General features: G+C 52.8%; 1 protein-coding gene across 2 annotated transcripts in view; it reads left to right on the forward strand.

Moving 5' to 3' along the window:
• Positions 1 to 19,893, forward strand: part of LOC140188841 (tyrosine-protein kinase receptor UFO-like) — an 87,448-nt gene that overhangs the window by 14,928 nt on the left and 52,627 nt on the right. For both annotated transcript variants that reach the window (XM_072245493.1, XM_072245494.1), the window contains exons 3-4: positions 18,429 to 18,590; positions 19,275 to 19,458. In XM_072245493.1, coding sequence (XP_072101594.1) covers positions 18,429 to 18,590; positions 19,275 to 19,458 — 346 coding nt within the window. The remainder of the gene's footprint in view (positions 1 to 18,428; positions 18,591 to 19,274; positions 19,459 to 19,893) is intronic.

A 19,893-nucleotide genomic window follows, 5' to 3' on the forward strand; every position in this document is an offset into this window, starting at 1 on the left:
GCCCTTTTGGCCCTTCTTGGCTGTGCCGAACCATTTTCTGCCTAGTCCCACTGACCTGCACACGGACTATATCCCTCCATACACCTCCCATCCATGTATCTGTCCAATTTATTTTTAAAATGTTAAAAAAGAACCCGCATTTACCACCTCGTCTGGCAGCTCATTCCATACTCCCACCACTCTCTGTGTGAAGAAGCCCCTCCTAATGTTCCCTTTTAAACTTTAACCCCCCTCACCCTAAACCCATGTCCTCTAGTTTTTTTCTCCCCTTCCTCAGTGGAAAAAACCTGCTTTGCATTCACTCTATCTATACCCATCATAATTTTATATACCTCTATCAAATCTCCCCTCATTCTTCTACGCTCCAGGGAATAAAGTCCTAACCTATTCAACCTTTCTCTGTAACTGAGTTTCTCAAGTCCTGGCAACATCCTTGTAAACCTTCTCTGCACTCTTTCAACCTTATTTATATCCTTCCTGTAATTTGGTGACCAAAACTGAACACAATACTCCAGATTCGGCCTCACCAATGCCTTATACAACCTCACCATAAGATTCCAGCTCTTATACTCAATACTTTGATTAATAAAGGCCAATGTACCAAAAGCTCTCTTTACGACCCTATCTACCTGTGACGCCACTTTTAGGGAGTTTTGTATCTGTATTCCCAGATCCCTCTGTTCTACTGCACTCCTCAGTGCCTTACCATTAACTCTGTATGTTCTACCTTGGTTTGTCCTTCCAAAGTGCAATACCTCATACTTGTCCTGTATTAAACTCCATCTGCCATTTTTCAGCCCATTTTTCCAGCTGGTCCAAGTCCCTCTGCAGGCTCTGAAAACCTTCCTCACTGTCTACTACACCTCCAATCTTTGTATCATCAGCAAATTTGCTGATCCAATTTACCACATTATCATCCAGATCATTGCTATAGATGACAAATAACAATGGACCCAGCACTGATCCCTGTGGCACACCACTAGTCACAGGCCTCCACTCAGAGAAGCAATTCTCTACTACCACTCTTTGGCTTCTTCCATTGAGCCAATGTCTAATCCAATTTACCACCTCTCCATGTATACCTAGCGACTGAATTTTCCTAACTAACCTCCCATGTGGGACCTTGTCAAAGGCCTTACTGAAGTCCATGTAGACAATATCCACATGCCTTCCCCTTCATCCACTTTCCTGGTAACCTTCTCAAAAAACTCCAACAGATTGGTCAAACATGACCTACCACGCACAAAGCCATGTTGACTCTCCCTAATAAGTCCCCTGTCTATCCAAATGCTTGTAGATTCTGTCTCTTAGTACTCCCTCCAATAACTTACCTACTACCGACATTAAACTTACTGGTCTATAAGTTTCCCGGATTACTTTTCGATCCTTTTTTAAACAACGGAAACAACATGAGCCACTCTCCAATCCTCTGGCACCTCACCCGTAGACAGCGACATTTTAAGTATTTCTGCCAGGGCCCCCGCAATTTCAACACTAGTCTCCTTCAAGGTTCGAGGGAACACCCTGTCAGGTCCCGGGGATTTATCCACTTTAATTTTCCTCAAGACAGCAAGCACCTCCTCCTTTTCAATCTGTACAGTTTCCATGATCTCACTACTTGATTCCCTTAATTCCATAGACTTCATGCCAGTTTCCTTAGTAAATACAGACGCAAAAAACCTATTTAAGATCTCCCCTGTTTCCTTTGGTTCCGCACATAGCCGACCACTCTGATCTTCAAAATGTCCAATTTTATCCCTTACAATCCTTTTGCTTTAATATACCTGTAAAAGCTCTTTGGATTATCCTTCACTTTGACTGCCAAGGCAACGTCATGTCTTTTTTTAGCCCTCCTGATTTCTTTCTTAAGTATTTTCTTGCACTTCTTATATCCCTCAAGCACCTTATTTACTCCCTGCTTCCAAAACATGTCATACAACTCCCTCTTCTTCTTTATCAGAGTTGCAATATCCCTTGAGAACCAAGGTTCCTTATTCCTATTCACTTTGCCTTTAATCCTGACAGGAACATACAAACTCTGCACTCTCAAAATTTCTCCTTTGAAGGCTTCCCACCTACCGATCACATCCTTGCCAGAGAACAACCTGTCCCAATCCACGCTTTTTAGATACTTTCTCATTTCTTCAAATTTGGCCTTCTTCCAGTTCAGAACCTGAACCCTAGGACCAGATCTATCCTTGTCCATGAGCAAGTTGAAACTAATGGTGTTATGATCACTGGAACCAAAGTGCTCCCCTACACAGACTTCCGTCACTTGTCCTAACTCATTTCCTAACAGGAGATTCAATATTGCATCCCCTCTAGTTGGTCCCTCTATATATTGATTTAGAAAACTTTCCTGAACACATTTTACAAACTCTAAACCATCTAGACCCCTAACAGTATGGGAGACCCAATCAATATATGGAAAATTAAAATCCCCTACCACCTCAACTTTATGTTTCCTGCAGTTGCCTGCTATCTCTCTGCAGATTTGCTCTTCCAAGTCTCGTTGACTATTGGGTGGTCTGTAATACAATCCCACTAATGTGGGCATACCTTTCCTGTTTCTCAGCTCCACCCACAAGGACTCAGTAGACAAGCCCTCTAATCTGTCCTGCCTGAGCACTGCTGTAATATTTTCCCTGACAAGCAACGCTACTCCCCCACCTTTCATTCTTCTGCCTCGATCACATCTGAAACATCGGAACCCTGGAATATTAAGCTCCCAGTCCTGCCCCTCCTGTAGCCAAGTTTCACTAATTGCTACAACATCATAATTCCACATGTCAATCCATGCCCTCAACTCATCCGCCTTCCCCGCAATATTCCTAGCATTGAAATATATACACCTCAGAAGATTTTTACCACCACTCACAACCTTTCTATTAGCAGATTTGCTTGAACTTTTAACATAATTTATTTTCACCCCAGCCACTCTGGTTCCCATCCCCCTGCAAATCTAGTTTAAAGCCGTCCCCAACAGCACTAACAAACCTCCCTGAAAGGATATTGGTCCCCCTGTGGTTCAAGTGTAACCCGTCTCTCTTGTACAGGTCCCCACCTGCCCCAGAAGAGGTCCCAATGATCCTGAAATCTGAAACCCTGCCCCCTACACCAGTCCTCAGCCACTTGTTCCTCTCCAGAGCATCCTATTCCTACCCTCACTGGCACCTAGCACAGGTAGCAATCCTGAGATTACCACCCTTGAGGTCCTGCTTTTCAACTTCCTACCAAGCTCTCTATACTCATTCTCTCAGGACTTCCTCACTCTTCCTTGCTATGTCATTGGTACCGATGTGCACCACGACATCTGGCTGGTCACCCTCCCACTTCAGATGTCATGCAAGCGATCAGAGACATCCTTGACCCTGGCACCCAGGAGGCAACAAACCATCCTGGATTCTCTGTCACGACCACAGAACTTCCTATCTGCACCTCTAACTATCGAGTCCCCTATCACTACCGCTCTCCTCTTTTTCCCCCTCCCTTCTGCACTGCAGAGCAAGACTCAGTGCCAGAGATCTGGCTACTGCAGCTTGTCCCAGGTAAGTCATCTATGTTCTAGGTTCATTCCTTGGTCTTGCTGACACTGAGTGTATTACACTGCTCAGCCAAGTTTTCAATCTCCCTCCTGTGTGCTGGTTCATCACCACCTTTGGTACAGCCCACAACAGAGCTGCCATCAGCAAACTCGTAGATGGTGATAGAGCTGTGCTCAGCCACACAGTCAGAGGTGTAACGCGAGTAGAACAGGGGCTAAACACAACATCTGCGTTGATGGAGTTTCAGGAGGAGATGTTTTAGCCATCTGGTTTCTCTTTCTGGGAAAAAAATTAGCACCCCCTTCCTCTACTCCCCACTCTGACCTTTCACCCCTTCTCACCTACCTATCACTTCCCCCAGGCCCCATCCTCCTTCCCTTTCTCCTACGGTCCCTATCAGATTCCTGCTTCTCCAACCCTTGACCTTTCCCACCCACCTTCCAGCCTGCCTCCTTCCTCTCCCGCCCCCCCCCCCCAGCTTTTTATTCTGGCATCTCCCCCTGCCCCCTTCCTTTCCAGTCCTGAAGAAGAGCCTTGGCCCGAAACGTCCACTGTTTATTCCTTTCCAAGGACGCTGCCTGATCTGCTGTGTTCCTCCAGCATTTTGTGCGCGTTGCTTATGTTATTCCCGTTAATTTACAGTATATATTATCAGTTATCTTTCACTAATAAACTTAACACAAATAGTTCGTGGAATTTCTGAACCTGCTAATGTGGGACCCAGGTCCCCTTGACCTCCTGCCCAGTGGAGTGAGAAGAGGGCATGGTCTGGATGGTGGGGGTCTTTGTTGATGGGTGCTGCCCTCTTGTGGCAGAGCTCCATGGAACAGTACTCAGTGGTAGGGCGTTTTTTTCCCCCCCCCCTGTGATGGACTGGGCCATACCCAACACTTCCTGTAGCCTTTTCCATTCTTGGGCCATTGGTGTTTCCAAACCAGGAAGTGAAGCAGCCCGTCAGGAGATTCTCCACTGTGCATCGGTAGAAGTTTGCCAAAGGTTTTAGTGAAAGGCCAAACCTGTGCAAACATGTAAGGAAGCAGAGCCTTCTTTGTGATCGCCGTCATGGCTTCCAACCTAGAGCGGTTCCTTCTACTTTGATTAACCGTACAAACACTATTTTGGTTCTCCCGGGGAAACGAGACGATTACGTGCGACGTTCCTACTGAATGGCTAGAAGGTGAGGGAAATCAATCGGGCCCTTAAAATGGCCGACGGATAAACCAGGTAACCTCACAACGAGGAGGAGCCGCCCGTCTTCCCTATATTTCCACGTTTTCTGGAAGGACCACCAGGACCCTGAAGAAATGGCAGATTAATACCATCCGCAAACCCGTAAGGAAGCTCACATCACAGCTTATGCGGGTCAAAGATGACCTGGGACTCAGGTCGGCTGGCGTTTACAGGCTTCCCTGTGAACGTGGAGCAGCGTATATCGGCCCGACGGGACGCACGGTGGAAACCGCAACAAGGAGCACAGGAGGTGTATCCGTTTGGATTACTCGGAGAATTCGGCGGTAGCAGAACATTGTATTTGCAATGGCCACAGGATTGACTTCGACGGCACTAAGCTACTGCGCTGTGCTAATGGCTTTTGGGACTGCCCGGTGAAGGAAACCATTGAAATAAAAGTAGAGAAAAGAATTTTAACAAAGATGAAGGTTTTGCTCGAAGTAAGAACTGCAATTCAATTGTAAACAAGATGGGACAGCAGAATCCTGATTGGTTGAGGACTAACCAATCAGGAAGACTGGATGGTGGGGGTATAAATACCACCGGACTAGACATGCCATGAAGATGGCGGAGCTCGTCATTGAAATGTCAGTTAAAATCGATACCTGTACCTGGCTGTAAGTCTGAGGAGAGTTTATTCATTATATATGCTGGGAAAGCACCAGATCCTTTTTCATATCTTCTGATATGTTAATACCAATACATTTAAAGCTTCTGACCTTCTCCACCTTGCTCTTGGACCTCCAGCTTCTCCCTCATGTTGTCAATAACCAGCACTCTTGGTCTTGCTGATGCTGGGTGATTGTTGCTGTGGCACCAGTCAACCAGATTTTCAATCTCCCTCCTATATGCCACTTTTGATTCGTCCAACAACAGTGGCGTCATTAGAGAACGTAATTATGACATTGGGGCTGTATTGAGCCACATGACAAAGGCATCCGTTAGTCTTGCGAGACCATGGATCTGCATCTGGAAAGTCTTCACTCTCCAGGGCGCAGGCCTGGGCAAGGTTGTATGGAAGACCAGCAGTTGCCCATGCTGCAAATCTCCCCTCTCCACGCCACCGATGTTGTCCAAGGGAAGGGCATTAGGACCCATACAGCTTGGCACCGGTGTCGTCACAGAGCAATGTGTGATTAAATGCCTTGCTCAGGACACAACACGCTGCCTCGGCTGGGGCTCGAACTCACGACCTTCAGGTCACTAGTCCAATGCCTTAACCACTTGGCCACATGCCCACAATAATCGTAAGTTTAAAGTGAGTAGAGCGGTGGGGGGGGGGCTAAGTACAGCTCCAACATCATAACTGTTATGTTACTTCTGTTCAAACGTACCGTGGGTTAACAGTAAAGAATCATGTTCTGGAGCAATTGGAGAACTTTTATTTACAGTAATAAACAAACATGTCTTTACCCAGCCACGTGCTGGAACATTCTGGCAATCCCGCGCATGTTCAGTGCTCTGTCCAATCATGTACTGGCACATCATTGCACGTGATATCACCACGCACACTCCCATGGTGCACCTGTGCTGATGGAGATCGTGGAGGAGATGTCATTACCAATCTTTACTAACTGGGGTCTGCCCGTTAGGAAATCATATGTACAAAGGTCTTAGTGATGAGTTTCTTGGGGATGATGGTGTCAGATGCTGAGCTGAAGTCAATAAAGAGAATTCTGAAGATCTTCTTTGTCCTGGTGTTTCAGAGCTGAGTGAAATAGCCACCTGCCGTTGATCTGTTGGGATGGTAGGAAAACTGGAGGAGACCCAGGTCTCTCCTCAGGCAGGAGAGGACGTGTTCCACGGCCGACCTCCCAAATCGCTTCATCGCTGTGGCTGTAAGAGCTACCGGACAATACTCATTGAGGCAGGTTACCAACAGACCAGGAACGCCTCCGCTGGCTTGCGGCTATACCCACCCATGGGGAAGGCTCTGGGAGTAAACCCCCCCCCCCGCCAGGGCAAAATCTGGAGCCAGAGTCCCTCAGTCCTACATTGAGCTCAACGCTGACTGTCATCTCCTGGCGCCAAGCCGTATCAGTCTCTGCCATTCCTTTGGATTGACCAGCTGCATGGAGAGGAGGGAGTCTGCTGTGGAGGCAACAGCTCGCCCTCCATATCGCACTGCCCCGACTTGCGTATCACGTAGACGGCTAGGGGGCGCAACATCCAGGGTCAATCCTGAACGATGGAGGGACCCTGGTGTTCTAATTCGTTCCGCGTTTCACTTAGATACATTAGATTAGATTATGAGGACACTCAGTCCTCGTTTATTGTCATTTAGAAATGCATGCATTAAAAAAAATGATACAACGTTCCTCCAGAATGATATCACAAGAAAACACAGGACAAACCAAGACAAACTGACAAAACCACATAATTATAACATATAGGTCTCCTCACTAAGACCTTTGTACATATGGATCCTTAATTTGTTACTCAGTTAAATGGCATTTTGCCTTTGTTTAAATACTTTTTTAACTCCATGAAACTTCGGCTAATTGAGGCAGCTGCTTAATTGGGATGAAATGTCCCCATTAACTGGAATCCACTGCATTAATAAAAGAGACAGACTGAAATAAAAGAAGCATTTCTAAAAAATCTGTTCAAAAATTATTAATGTTTTGAAAAGAGTGGAAAAATAATGCAATTTCTAAACAGTATGGTTTCGGGCCGAGACCCCTCTTCAGGACGTGCGATGGTACACTATGAAGAAAGTTTTATTCTGAGTCTAATCCCTTATTTTCATGAAATTAGGCTGCTTGGGAAGGCTTAATGAAAGAAAATGAATAATCGTGAATTCACTTTTAGCCGGGGCTGACGCAGTGTAGATAGGTAACACTCGGAAAAGGCTGTCCTGACGAAGGGTCTCGGCCCGAAACGTCGACCGTTTACTCTTTCCCATTGACCTGCTGAATCCCTCCAGCGTTTTGTGTGTGTTCATAACTAACTGGGGTTGCCTTGCAGTGCCAGAGGTTTCTAAGCTCCCACTGCCCGTTGCCCTGAGTATCCCGGCTCCGATCTTGTATCCTTGCTGTTTGTCTGGAATTTCCCCCGGCATTATTTTCAAAAGTTATTTATTTCTTGAGATACAGTGCTGAGTGGGCTTTTGGGCCGCCCAGCAAGATTTAATCACGGGACGGTTTACAATGACCAGTTAACCTACTGGTACGTCTCGGGACTGTGGGGGAGGGAACCGGGGCACGTAGAGGAGACCCACATGGTCACGGCTGGGGTGGGGGGGGAGGAGGTGGGAGAACCGTACAAAGTCCTCACAGGCAGCAGCGGGAATTGAACCCGCGTCATTTGTCCCCGTGTGTATGTCGGGTGTCTGTTTCCCCCACGCTGTCCAGAAGTCGGAACATGTCCTGCCACCAGTGTTAACACTCCGCTTTTCGCACCCACTGCAGCAGCTTCCTTATTTTCGGTCTGTGAAGGCCAGTTTATACTTCTGCGTCAAGTCTACGCCCTAGGTACACGGCGTAGCCGCACACCCTACACCGTAGCCTGACGCGCACCTCCCCAAAACTGTAACTACGCGTCGTGGCGACGCAGGCCGCAACAACTGTGATTGGTCAGCTTGGTAGCATCGCATTTCCTCCTACTTGCCATTGGGCGACTGAAGGGCAGGGAAAGAACTCTGGCCACAATGCTTTCCATAAAGCTTTACAGACCTCCGAAATTATGGAGGACCCCGTGCTCGACGCCAGTTTGTAGCAAGCTGTTACAGCCTGTTGACTTCCACCTGAAGCTAAAACTCGAATGGTGATTGCCAGTCTCTGAGTATACTGTGCGTTACACCGATGCGAAATAAATGGTTGGAGACGATGAACCAAATCGTCAAATCTACCTGCCGACATCCGAAAATATTTGAAATGCGTTTCCTCGTCCATGTCGCTCAGTGGCCGGACAAGCACAGAAAATTCACCCTCTTTCAGTTTCAGTCGCCATTGTTCGAAGTTTGAGTTTCTTTGTATTGAGCTTCAACGCAGTGGCATAGAAGCCCCACCGCCAACTAGCATTTTGGCGGTGAATTGCAGAGCCACGCAGACACACCAATGCACAGGTATAAATGCTCACAACGGCGTAGACTACTATGCAGAAGTATAAATCAGCCTTTAGATGGCGGGTAAGATTGTGAAAAGCAGCCTTGCTGGTGCCTGTGGTTTAATTCACAGTTGGGTCTAAACCAACCCCACCCCCAGGCACTTTAAATGTTGGAGAATGATTAACCTCTTCAATAATGTTGAAATAAATTCCATTCTAACATTAATATTTATGGTGATGACTGGCGTGCGTGAGCTGTCTCTTCAATTAGCAGGTATTTAAGGAGAATTCTCTGAATCTCCCTTATTAACCCTTTACTTCTCACTATAATCCTCAATGGGATACTTAGCACCTCAGTTAATCTTCCCCTGATTTCTACCAGGCCTCCACACCGAAGCTTGGCGTCGCTGTTAACTCAATTGAGTTAGACTTGAGTCTCCATTGCCTGTGTCGTGCGGATGACATAGGAGTGGAATTAGGCCTCTTGGTTTATCGAGTCTGTTCCACTCTTCCATCACGGCTGACAAAGACCATCCAGGCGGCGCTCTCTTCTCACTGCTGCCATCAGGGAGGAGGTCGAGGAGGCCTCAGGTCCCACACCGCCAGGTTCAGGTTACCCCCTTAGCCTCCAGGCCCCTGAACCGGCGTTCACCTCAACTCCTAATGGATTCCACCGCCTGTGGACCCACTTTCGAGGACTCGTTAAGCGGCTGGCCCAGGTCGGAGGCGAGAGCCGATTTTTGCTCGCTCTCCTCTCTCTAGGGTGCCAGAGCCTCCTGCTTTTCCGTTGCTTGGGCCAACTTGAACACCGCCCCAGACAGGCTGAAAAGACCGAGTGTCGTGATCCCGGGCAAGAGCCAGTTTCGCTCGCCGCCTGCGATGGTCACTCCTCTCTGAGGCCATGAGGACCGCCCCGGCTGCTGTGCTCCGTGCCTGCCAATATGATGAACTGATTAGTGAGGCTTCGGGCCTACTCAGGGCTGCTCCGGGGTTCGAATCCGAGGAATCAATTTTGTTTCGGAAAGTTGTTCGCTTTAATTGTTGGCACAATTTGTTGTTTTTTTCCCCTTTTACTTGCAGATCGGGTGTTGGTCTTTTATTTTTTCTCTTTAATTGGGTTCTCCAGGTTGTTTGGATATGGGTATTCGGTCCTCCACAATATTCCGCATGGGAATTTAAACTGGAGGTAGCAGTGTTGTTTTCTTACGAGGTCGAGCCGCGAGCTCGACATCAACCCGGCGCGGATGGAGAGCGTGCTCGGGAGCGGTCTGTCACTGGATCGAACTCGGGAACCTCCATTGTCGAGAACGAGTGCTGAACTCACTGTGCCGCCAGCCGACCTTAATTTATGCGTTCTTTGATAGTAAATGAATCTTGAATCTTGAAAGTAAGCACCATCCCAAAGAAGGCGCAACAGGGCCCTCTGTTTACTTGGAAGTTTGTGTGGATTCAGCACGTCACTGAAACTCTGACAAACCTCTGTAGGTACGCGTGGGAAGTCTGATTTGGGTAGGTAGGTAGAGATTTAGCATAGCTGCAGGCAATTCCGCCCAACAAGTCCACACTGCCAATGTGACCCATTGACTTACTAACCCGTACCTGCTCGCAGAGTGGGAGGGAACCGGCAAACCGAGAGGAAACCCAAGCGGTCACAGAAAGAAGGTACGGACTCCTGACAGGAGGTGATGGAACCAAACCCGGGTTACTGGCATTGTGCCAACTGCTGTGCCAATGCATTGCCCAGGCGTTTTATTCTTCAGGCTTGTCGGAATTGGAATTGGTTTAATATTGTCACATGTGGCCCAAGTTAAAGAGAAAAGCTCCCCCCCACCAAGCACAACTTTCCTCACCTGGACCCACCCATCACCTCCCAATCTCTGTCATTATTTCTCTCTTCTCTTCCTCCATCTGCCCATCACCTCCCAGCCTTAGTCACTATTCCCACTCTCTCCTCCATCTGCCCATCACCCCTCCTCACCCAGATCCACCCATCACCTCCCAGCCTCTGTCACTATTCCCACTCTCCCCTCCTCTATCTGCCCATCACCCCTCCTCACCCAGATCCACCCATCACCTCCCAGCCTCTGTCACTATTCCCACTCTCCCTTCCTCCATCTGTCCATCACCCCTCCTCACCCAGATCCACCCATCACCTCCCAGCCTCTATCACTATTCCCACTCTCCCTTCCTCCATCTGCCCATCACCCCTCCTCACCAGTTCCACCCATCACCTCCCAGCCTCTGTCACTATTCCCACTCTCCCCTCCTCCATCTTCCCATCACCCCTCCTCACCCAGATCCACCCATCACCTCCCAGCCTCTGTCACTATTCCCACTCTCCCTTCCTCCATCTGCCCATCACCCCTCCTCACCCAGATCCACCCATCACCTCCCAGCCTCTGTCACTATTCCCACTCTCCCCTCCTCCATCTTCCCATCACCCCTCCTCACCCAGATCCACCCATCACCTCCCAGCCTCTGTCACTATTCCCACTCTCCCCTCCTCCATCTTCCCATCACCCCTCCTCACCCAGATCCACCCATCACTCCCCAGTCTCGGTCTCTATTCCCACTCTCCCCTCCTCCATCTGCCCATCACCCCTCCTCACCCAGATCCACCCATCACCTCCCAGCCTCTGTCACTATTCCCACTCTCCCCTCCTCCATCTGCCCATCACCCCTCCTCACCCAGATCCACCCATCACCTCCCAGCCTCTGTCACTATTCCCACTCTCCCTTCCTCCATCTGTCCATCACCCAGATCCACCCATCACCTCCCAGCCTCTGTCACTATTCCCACTCTCCCCTCCTCCATCTGCCCATCACCCCTCCTCACCCAGATCCACCCATCACCTCCCAGCCTCTGTCACTATTCCCACTCTCCCCTCCTCCATCTGCCCATCACCCCTCCTCACCCAGATCCACCCATCACTCCCCAGTCTCGGTCTCTATTCCCACTCTCCCCTCCTCCATCTGCCCATCACCCCTCCTCACCCAGATCCACCCATCACCTCCCAGCCTCTGTCACTATTCCCACTCTCCCCTCCTCCATCTGCCCATCACCCCTCCTCACCCAGATCCACCCATCACCTCCCAGCCTCTGTCACTATTCCCACTCTCCCTTCCTCCATCTGTCCATCACCCCTCCTCACCCAGATCCACCCATCACCTCCCAGCCTCTGTCACTATTCCCACTCTCCCCTCCTCCATCTTCCCATCACCCCTCCTCACCCAGATCCACCCATCACCTCCCAGCCTCTGTCACTATTCCCACTCTCCCCTCCTCCATCTGCCCATCACCCCTCCTCACCCAGATCCACCCATCACCTCCCAGCCTCTGTCACTATTCCCACTCTCCCCTCCTCCATCTGCCCATCACCCCTCCTCACCCAGATCCACCCATCACCTCCCAGCCTCTGTCACTATTCCCACTCTCCCTTCCTCCATCTGTCCATCACCCCTCCTCACCCAGATCCACCCATCACCTCCCAGCCTCTGTCACTATTCCCACTCTCCCCTCCTCCATCTTCCCATCACCCCTCCTCACCCAGATCCACCCATCACCTCCCAGCCTCTGTCACTATTCCCACTCTCCCTTCCTCCATCTGCCCATCACCCCTCCTCACCCAGATCCACCCATCACCTCCCAGCCTCTGTTACTATTCCCACTCTCCCTTCCTCCATCTGTCCATCACCCCTCCTCACCCAGATCCACCCATCACCTCCCAGCCTCTATCACTATTCCCACTCTCCCTTCCTCCATCTGCCCATCACCCCTCCTCACCCAGTTCCACCCATCACCTCCCAGCCTCTGTCACTATTCCCACTCTCCCCTCCTCCATCTTCCCATCACCCCTCCTCACCCAGATCCACCCATCACCTCCCAGCCTCTGTCACTATTCCCACTCTCCCTTCCTCCATCTGCCCATCACCCCTCCTCACCCAGATCCACCCATCACCTCCCAGCCTCTGTCACTATTCCCACTCTCCCCTCCTCCATCTTCCCATCACCCCTCCTCACCCAGATCCACCCATCACCTCCCAGCCTCTGTCACTATTCCCACTCTCCCCTCCTCCATCTTCCCATCACCCCTCCTCACCCAGATCCACCCATCACTCCCCAGTCTCGGTCTCTATTCCCACTCTCCCCTCCTCCATCTGCCCATCACCCCTCCTCACCCAGATCCACCCATCACCTCCCAGCCTCTGTCACTATTCCCACTCTCCCCTCCTCCATCTGCCCATCACCCCTCCTCACCCAGATCCACCCATCACCTCCCAGCCTCTGTCACTATTCCCACTCTCCCTTCCTCCATCTGTCCATCACCCAGATCCACCCATCACCTCCCAGCCTCTGTCACTATTCCCACTCTCCCCTCCTCCATCTGCCCATCACCCCTCCTCACCCAGATCCACCCATCACCTCCCAGCCTCTGTCACTATTCCCACTCTCCCCTCCTCCATCTGCCCATCACCCCTCCTCACCCAGATCCACCCATCACTCCCCAGTCTCGGTCTCTATTCCCACTCTCCCCTCCTCCATCTGCCCATCACCCCTCCTCACCCAGATCCACCCATCACCTCCCAGCCTCTGTCACTATTCCCACTCTCCCCTCCTCCATCTGCCCATCACCCCTCCTCACCCAGATCCACCCATCACCTCCCAGCCTCTGTCACTATTCCCACTCTCCCTTCCTCCATCTGCCCATCACCCCTCCTCACCCAGATCCACCCATCACCTCCCAGCCTCTGTCACTATTCCCACTCTCCCCTCCTCCATCTTCCCATCACCCCTCCTCACCCAGATCCACCCATCACCTCCCAGCCTCTGTCACTATTCCCACTCTCCCTTCCTCCATCTGTCCATCACCCCTCCTCACCCAGATCCACCCATCACCTCCCAGCCTCTGTCACTATTCCCACTCTCCCCTCCTCCATCTGCCCATCACCCCTCCTCACCCAGATCCACCCATCACCTCCCAGCCTCTGTCACTATTCCCACTCTCCCCTCCTCCATCTGCCCATCACCCCTCCTCACCCAGATCCACCCATCACCTCCCAGCCTCTGTCACTATTCCCACTCTCCCCTCCTCCATCTGCCCATCACCCCTCCTCACCCAGATCCACCCATCACCTCCCAGCCTCTGTCACTATTCCCACTCTCCCTTCCTCCATCTGTCCATCACCCCTCCTCACCCAGATCCACCCATCACCTCCCAGCCTCTGTCACTATTCCCACTCTCCCCTCCTCCATCTTCCCATCACCCCTCCTCACCCAGATCCACCCATCACCTCCCAGCCTCTGTCACTATTCCCACTCTCCCCTCCTCCATCTGCCCATCACCCCTCCTCACCCAGATCCACCCATCACCTCCCAGCCTCTGTCACTATTCCCACTCTCCCCTCCTCCATCTGCCCATCACCCCTCCTCACCCAGATCCACCCATCACCTCCCAGCCTCTGTCACTATTCCCACTCTCCCTTCCTCCATCTGTCCATCACCCCTCCTCACCCAGATCCACCCATCACCTCCCAGCCTCTGTCACTATTCCCACTCTCCCCTCCTCCATCTTCCCATCACCCCTCCTCACCCAGATCCACCCATCACCTCCCAGCCTCTGTCACTATTCCCACTCTCCCTTCCTCCATCTGCCCATCACCCCTCCTCACCCAGATCCACCCATCACCTCCCAGCCTCTGTTACTATTCCCACTCTCCCTTCCTCCATCTGTCCATCACCCCTCCTCACCCAGATCCACCCATCACCTCCCAGCCTCTATCACTATTCCCACTCTCCCTTCCTCCATCTGCCCATCACCCCTCCTCACCCAGTTCCACCCATCACCTCCCAGCCTCTGTCACTATTCCCACTCTCCCCTCCTCCATCTTCCCATCACCCCTCCTCACCCAGATCCACCCATCACCTCCCAGCCTCTGTCACTATTCCCACTCTCCCTTCCTCCATCTGCCCATCACCCCTCCTCACCCAGATCCACCCATCACCTCCCAGCCTCTGTCACTATTCCCACTCTCCCCTCCTCCATCTTCCCATCACCCCTCCTCACCCAGATCCACCCATCACCTCCCAGCCTCTGTCACTATTCCCACTCTCCCCTCCTCCATCTTCCCATCACCCCTCCTCACCCAGATCCACCCATCACTCCCCAGTCTCGGTCTCTATTCCCACTCTCCCCTCCTCCATCTGCCCATCACCCCTCCTCACCCAGATCCACCCATCACCTCCCAGCCTCTGTCACTATTCCCACTCTCCCCTCCTCCATCTGCCCATCACCCCTCCTCACCCAGATCCACCCATCACCTCCCAGCCTCTGTCACTATTCCCACTCTCCCTTCCTCCATCTGTCCATCACCCAGATCCACCCATCACCTCCCAGCCTCTGTCACTATTCCCACTCTCCCCTCCTCCATCTGCCCATCACCCCTCCTCACCCAGATCCACCCATCACCTCCCAGCCTCTGTCACTATTCCCACTCTCCCCTCCTCCATCTGCCCATCACCCCTCCTCACCCAGATCCACCCATCACTCCCCAGTCTCGGTCTCTATTCCCACTCTCCCCTCCTCCATCTGCCCATCACCCCTCCTCACCCAGATCCACCCATCACCTCCCAGCCTCTGTCACTATTCCCACTCTCCCCTCCTCCATCTGCCCATCACCCCTCCTCACCCAGATCCACCCATCACCTCCCAGCCTCTGTCACTATTCCCACTCTCCCTTCCTCCATCTGCCCATCACCCCTCCTCACCCAGATCCACCCATCACCTCCCAGCCTCTGTCACTATTCCCACTCTCCCCTCCTCCATCTTCCCATCACCCCTCCTCACCCAGATCCACCCATCACCTCCCAGCCTCTGTCACTATTCCCACTCTCCCTTCCTCCATCTGTCCATCACCCCTCCTCACCCAGATCCACCCATCACCTCCCAGCCTCTGTCACTATTCCCACTCTCCCCTCCTCCATCTGCCCATCACCCCTCCTCACCCAGATCCACCCATCACCTCCCAGCCTCTGTCACTATTCCCACTCTCCCCTCCTCCATCTGCCCATCACCCCTCCTCACCCAGATCCACCCATCACCTCCCAGCCTCTGTCACTATTCCCACTCTCCCCTCCTCCATCTTCCCATCACCCCTCCTCACCCAGATCCACCCATCACCTCCCAGCCTCTGTCACTATTCCCACTCTCCCTTCCTCCATCTGCCCATCACCCCTCCTCACCCAGATCCACCCATCACCTCCCAGCCTCTGTCACTATTTCCACTCTCCCCTCCTCCATCTGCTTATCATACCCTCACTTCGATCCACCCGTCACCTCCCAGCTCTCGCTCTACCCATTCCCTTCACCTTTTTTTTTTACGCTGGTTGCTTCCCCTTTTCCTTTCAGTCCGGATGAAGGGCCCCGACCTGAAACGTCAACCGTCCACTTCCCCCCGCACCCCCCCAGACGCTTCAGTGGGGCATCTCCCTACTTCATTGGGTCCTGGAGACACCGACGTCACCAGGAGCAGGGTCGGTATTTGCAGGACGACCACAGTCTGTTACACAGTGATATATCGCTGTATTTCAAAGCAATTTTCACTCTTTCTAACTAGTCTCACTGGGCACACACTCAATGATTCAGGAACAGCTTCTGCTCCTCTGCCATCAGATTTCTGAATGGACCCATGAACACAATCTCACTACTTTTTTATTTCTGTGTTTTGCACTATTTACGTTGCAAAGTTAATAAAAAGTCATGACATATATTAAACCTGATTCTTACTGTGGGAGTTTTGCATCTGTTCTCTATCTGCATTGTTTTCTGTGTTGTGTTTTTATTATGGTAACTAGTCACATGAGTGAGGGCGGGAGTTGCGTGGCTAAAACGAAGGGAATAAGTTCAGTCTTCGTGCTTTGTGGTAGCTCGGGACCACCGGGTGTCATATCTTTTTCTGACCGCTCAACAATGCTTAAGTTTCCTGGTTTCAAGGTTGCATGTTTGCTAATTGCTAATAAAATGTTGGATAAAGGCATTGACTTACAGAGCAGTCATTACGGGAGTGGGGGTGCGTCACGCAAGTATGACGAATCCGTGGGGTCGGCAGCAGCAGCGATTGTTTTGGTTTGGCTGCTACACTTGCTCTGGTTCAAATTAATGTCAGGGAATGTATACAGTATGCAGCCTGAAATTCTTATTCTTTGCAGACGTCGACGGAACAGGAAGAAACCCCAAAGAATAAATGATCGAAAAACGTTAGACCCCCCCCCCCCAAAAGTTGACCCAACCTTTCACACACAAGCAGCAGCAGAAGCATCAACTCTCCCCTCTTCCCCCACTTGCTCCAGCAAAAGCATTAGCCCCCCCCCACCACCCACCACGCAGGAAATAGCAAACCCCCCCCAGAGACCATGATCTTCAGTCTATTAAAAACTACTGTCTATTCCAACAGTTCGACACCTCACAGCCTCTTACCCCCTCCCTCTCTCCCCATCCCTCCCTCCCTCCCCTCTTCCCTCTTCCCTCTTCCTCCTCCTCCCTCTCCCCCTCTTCCCCCTCCTCCCCCTCTTCCCCTCTCCCCTCACCTTCTCCCCTCTCTCCTCCCCTTCTCCCCTCTCGCCTCCCCTTCTCCCCTCTCCCCTCCCCTTCTCCCCCTCTCCCCCTCTCCACCTCTCCACCTCTCCACCTCTCCACCTCTCCCCCTCCTCGCCCTCCCCTCCTCCCCTCCTCCCCCTCCCCTCCTCCCCTCCTCCCCCTCCTCCCCCTCCCCTCCTCCCCCTCCCCTCCTCCCCTCCTCCCCCTCCCCTCCTCCCCTCCTCCCCCTCCCCCTCCCCCTCTCCCTCCTCCCCTCCTCCCCCTCCCCCTCCCCTCCTCCCCCTCCCCTCTCCCCTCTCCCCCTCTCCCCCACCCCCCTCTCTCTCTCCCCTACCCCTCTCCCCCCTCTCCCCCCTCTCCCCCCCTCCCCCCTCTCCCCCCTCCCCCCTCTCCCCCCTCACCCCCTCCCCCCCTCTCCCCCCTCTCCCCCCCTCTCCCCCCCTCTCCCCCCCTCTCCCCCCTCTCCCCCCCTCTCCCCCCCTCTCCCCCCCTCTCCCCCCCTCTCCCTCTCCCTCCTCTCCCTCTCCCTCCTCTCCCTCTCCCCCTCTCCCCCTCTCCCCCACCTCTCCCTCTCCCCCTCTCCCCTCCACCTCCTCTCCCCTACCCCCTTACTCCCCCTCTCCCCCTTACTCCCCCCTCCCTCCCCCTCTCCCCCTTCCTCCCCCTCTCCCCCTTCCTCCCCCTCTCCCCCTTCCTCCTCCCTTCCCCCCCCTTCCCCCTCTCCCCCTCTCCCCCTCCCCCTCTCCCCCTCTCCCCCTCCCCCCCTCCCCCCTCCCCCCTCTCCCCCCTCTCCCCCCTCTCCCCCCTCCCCCCCTCTCCCCCCTCTCCCCCCCTCTCCCCCCTCTCCCCCCTCTCCCCCCCTCTCCCCTCCTCTCCCTCTCCCTCCTCTCCCTCTCCCTCCTCTCCCTCTCCCCCTCTCCCCCTCTCCCCCACCTCTCCCTCTCCCCCTCTCCCCCCTCTCCCCCTCTCCCGATGTGTGTGTTTACACCATTTGTTCCTGTCTGCCCTGCAGCCTGTAAAATCGGATTCTACAAGGACAGCGTGGGGGACGCAGCCTGCGCGAGATGCCCGGCAAACAGTCACTCAGATGTCGAGGCTTCTGACTTCTGCCCCTGTCTGAGGGGCTACGCCAGGAACAGGACGGACTCCCCTGCAGCGCCTTGCTTTGCCATTGGTAAGCTGGTTTTAATCCTGGGCAAAGTCCATGCTCTTGGGATCGCTTTAGTAGGTCCCTCCCCCTGTGGCAGTACAGGCAGATACATGAGGGACATTTCGATGGGCACAAGATTGTCCAGGGAGGGAAGCATCAGATTAATCCTGGAGTAGGTGAAAAGATGGGTAGAAGATTGTGGGCCGAAAGGCCCTTGCTGTTCTGTGGTCCCAGCCAATCAGAAGCCAGCAGGCTCGTTGCCAGCTATTGGATGGTGTGGGGGACACACGAGCGTTTGGGGTATTTATAGGGAAGAAGGGAAATGCAAAGTTGGCTCAAACTTTGGGCCAAAATTATATTTATTTAGAGATACAGGCCCTTCCGGCCTAATGAGCCTCTCCGCCCAGCAACCCCTCTCCCCCCATTTAACCCTAGCCTAATCACGGGACAATTTACAAAGGCCAATTAATCCACCGACCGGTACGTCTTCGGACTGTGGGAGGGAACTGGAGCGCCCGGAGGAAACCCACACGGTCACGGGGAGAACGTACAAACCTCCTGACAGCCGGGACCGAACCCCGAGCTCCGGGGACGTCCCCCGAGTCGGCGTGGCGTCACGCCGACGCCTGTGGCGCCCCCTACCTCTCAAAGGGGGAACCGCCGCCATTGCTGCTTCTGACTGATGGCCTTTGTGTTGGTGTTCCACAGACTTGGAGGGTGGCCCCACCACCTCCAACACCACCGTCAACATGATCGTACGGCAGGACAGCAAGACTTGGATGGTGCTGGCGGTGATCGGGGGGGCGTTTCTGCTGGGATTACTTGCCCTTGGCCTGATCTTCAGCTGGAGACGGGAAGCGACCAAAGAGCGAGTCACAAAGTGCGGAGCAGGGTGCGTCACCCGGCTGATAACGTGTGAGAGGGCACAAATTCTAGCGCAGATTGCTCACTGTAACTTTGAAACACTCCTAAAGCCTTTACTCCCCATATCCCTCATGGTAACAGTCTGATTATATAATTAGTGCCCTCTTTGTTAGGTGTCAAGTGTCCAATCAGCCAATCAGGTGGCAGCAACTCAATGCTTCAAAGCATGCTGACAAGGCCAAGAGGCTCAGTTCAGACATCAGAATGGGGAGGAAGCGTGATCATAAGTGACTTTGGCCGTGGAGTGATTGTTGGTGCCAGACGGGGTGGTTTGAGTATCTGAGAAACTGCTGATCTCCTGCGATTTTCGTGCAGAACAGCCTGCAGAGCAGGGTTCCCAATCAGGGGTCCACGGACCCCTCGGTTAATGGTTGGGGTCCGTGGCATAAAAAAAAGTCTGGGA

Source organism: Mobula birostris, chromosome 28, assembly GCF_030028105.1.
Source record: "Mobula birostris isolate sMobBir1 chromosome 28, sMobBir1.hap1, whole genome shotgun sequence".
NCBI lineage: Eukaryota > Metazoa > Chordata > Chondrichthyes > Myliobatiformes > Myliobatidae > Mobula > Mobula birostris.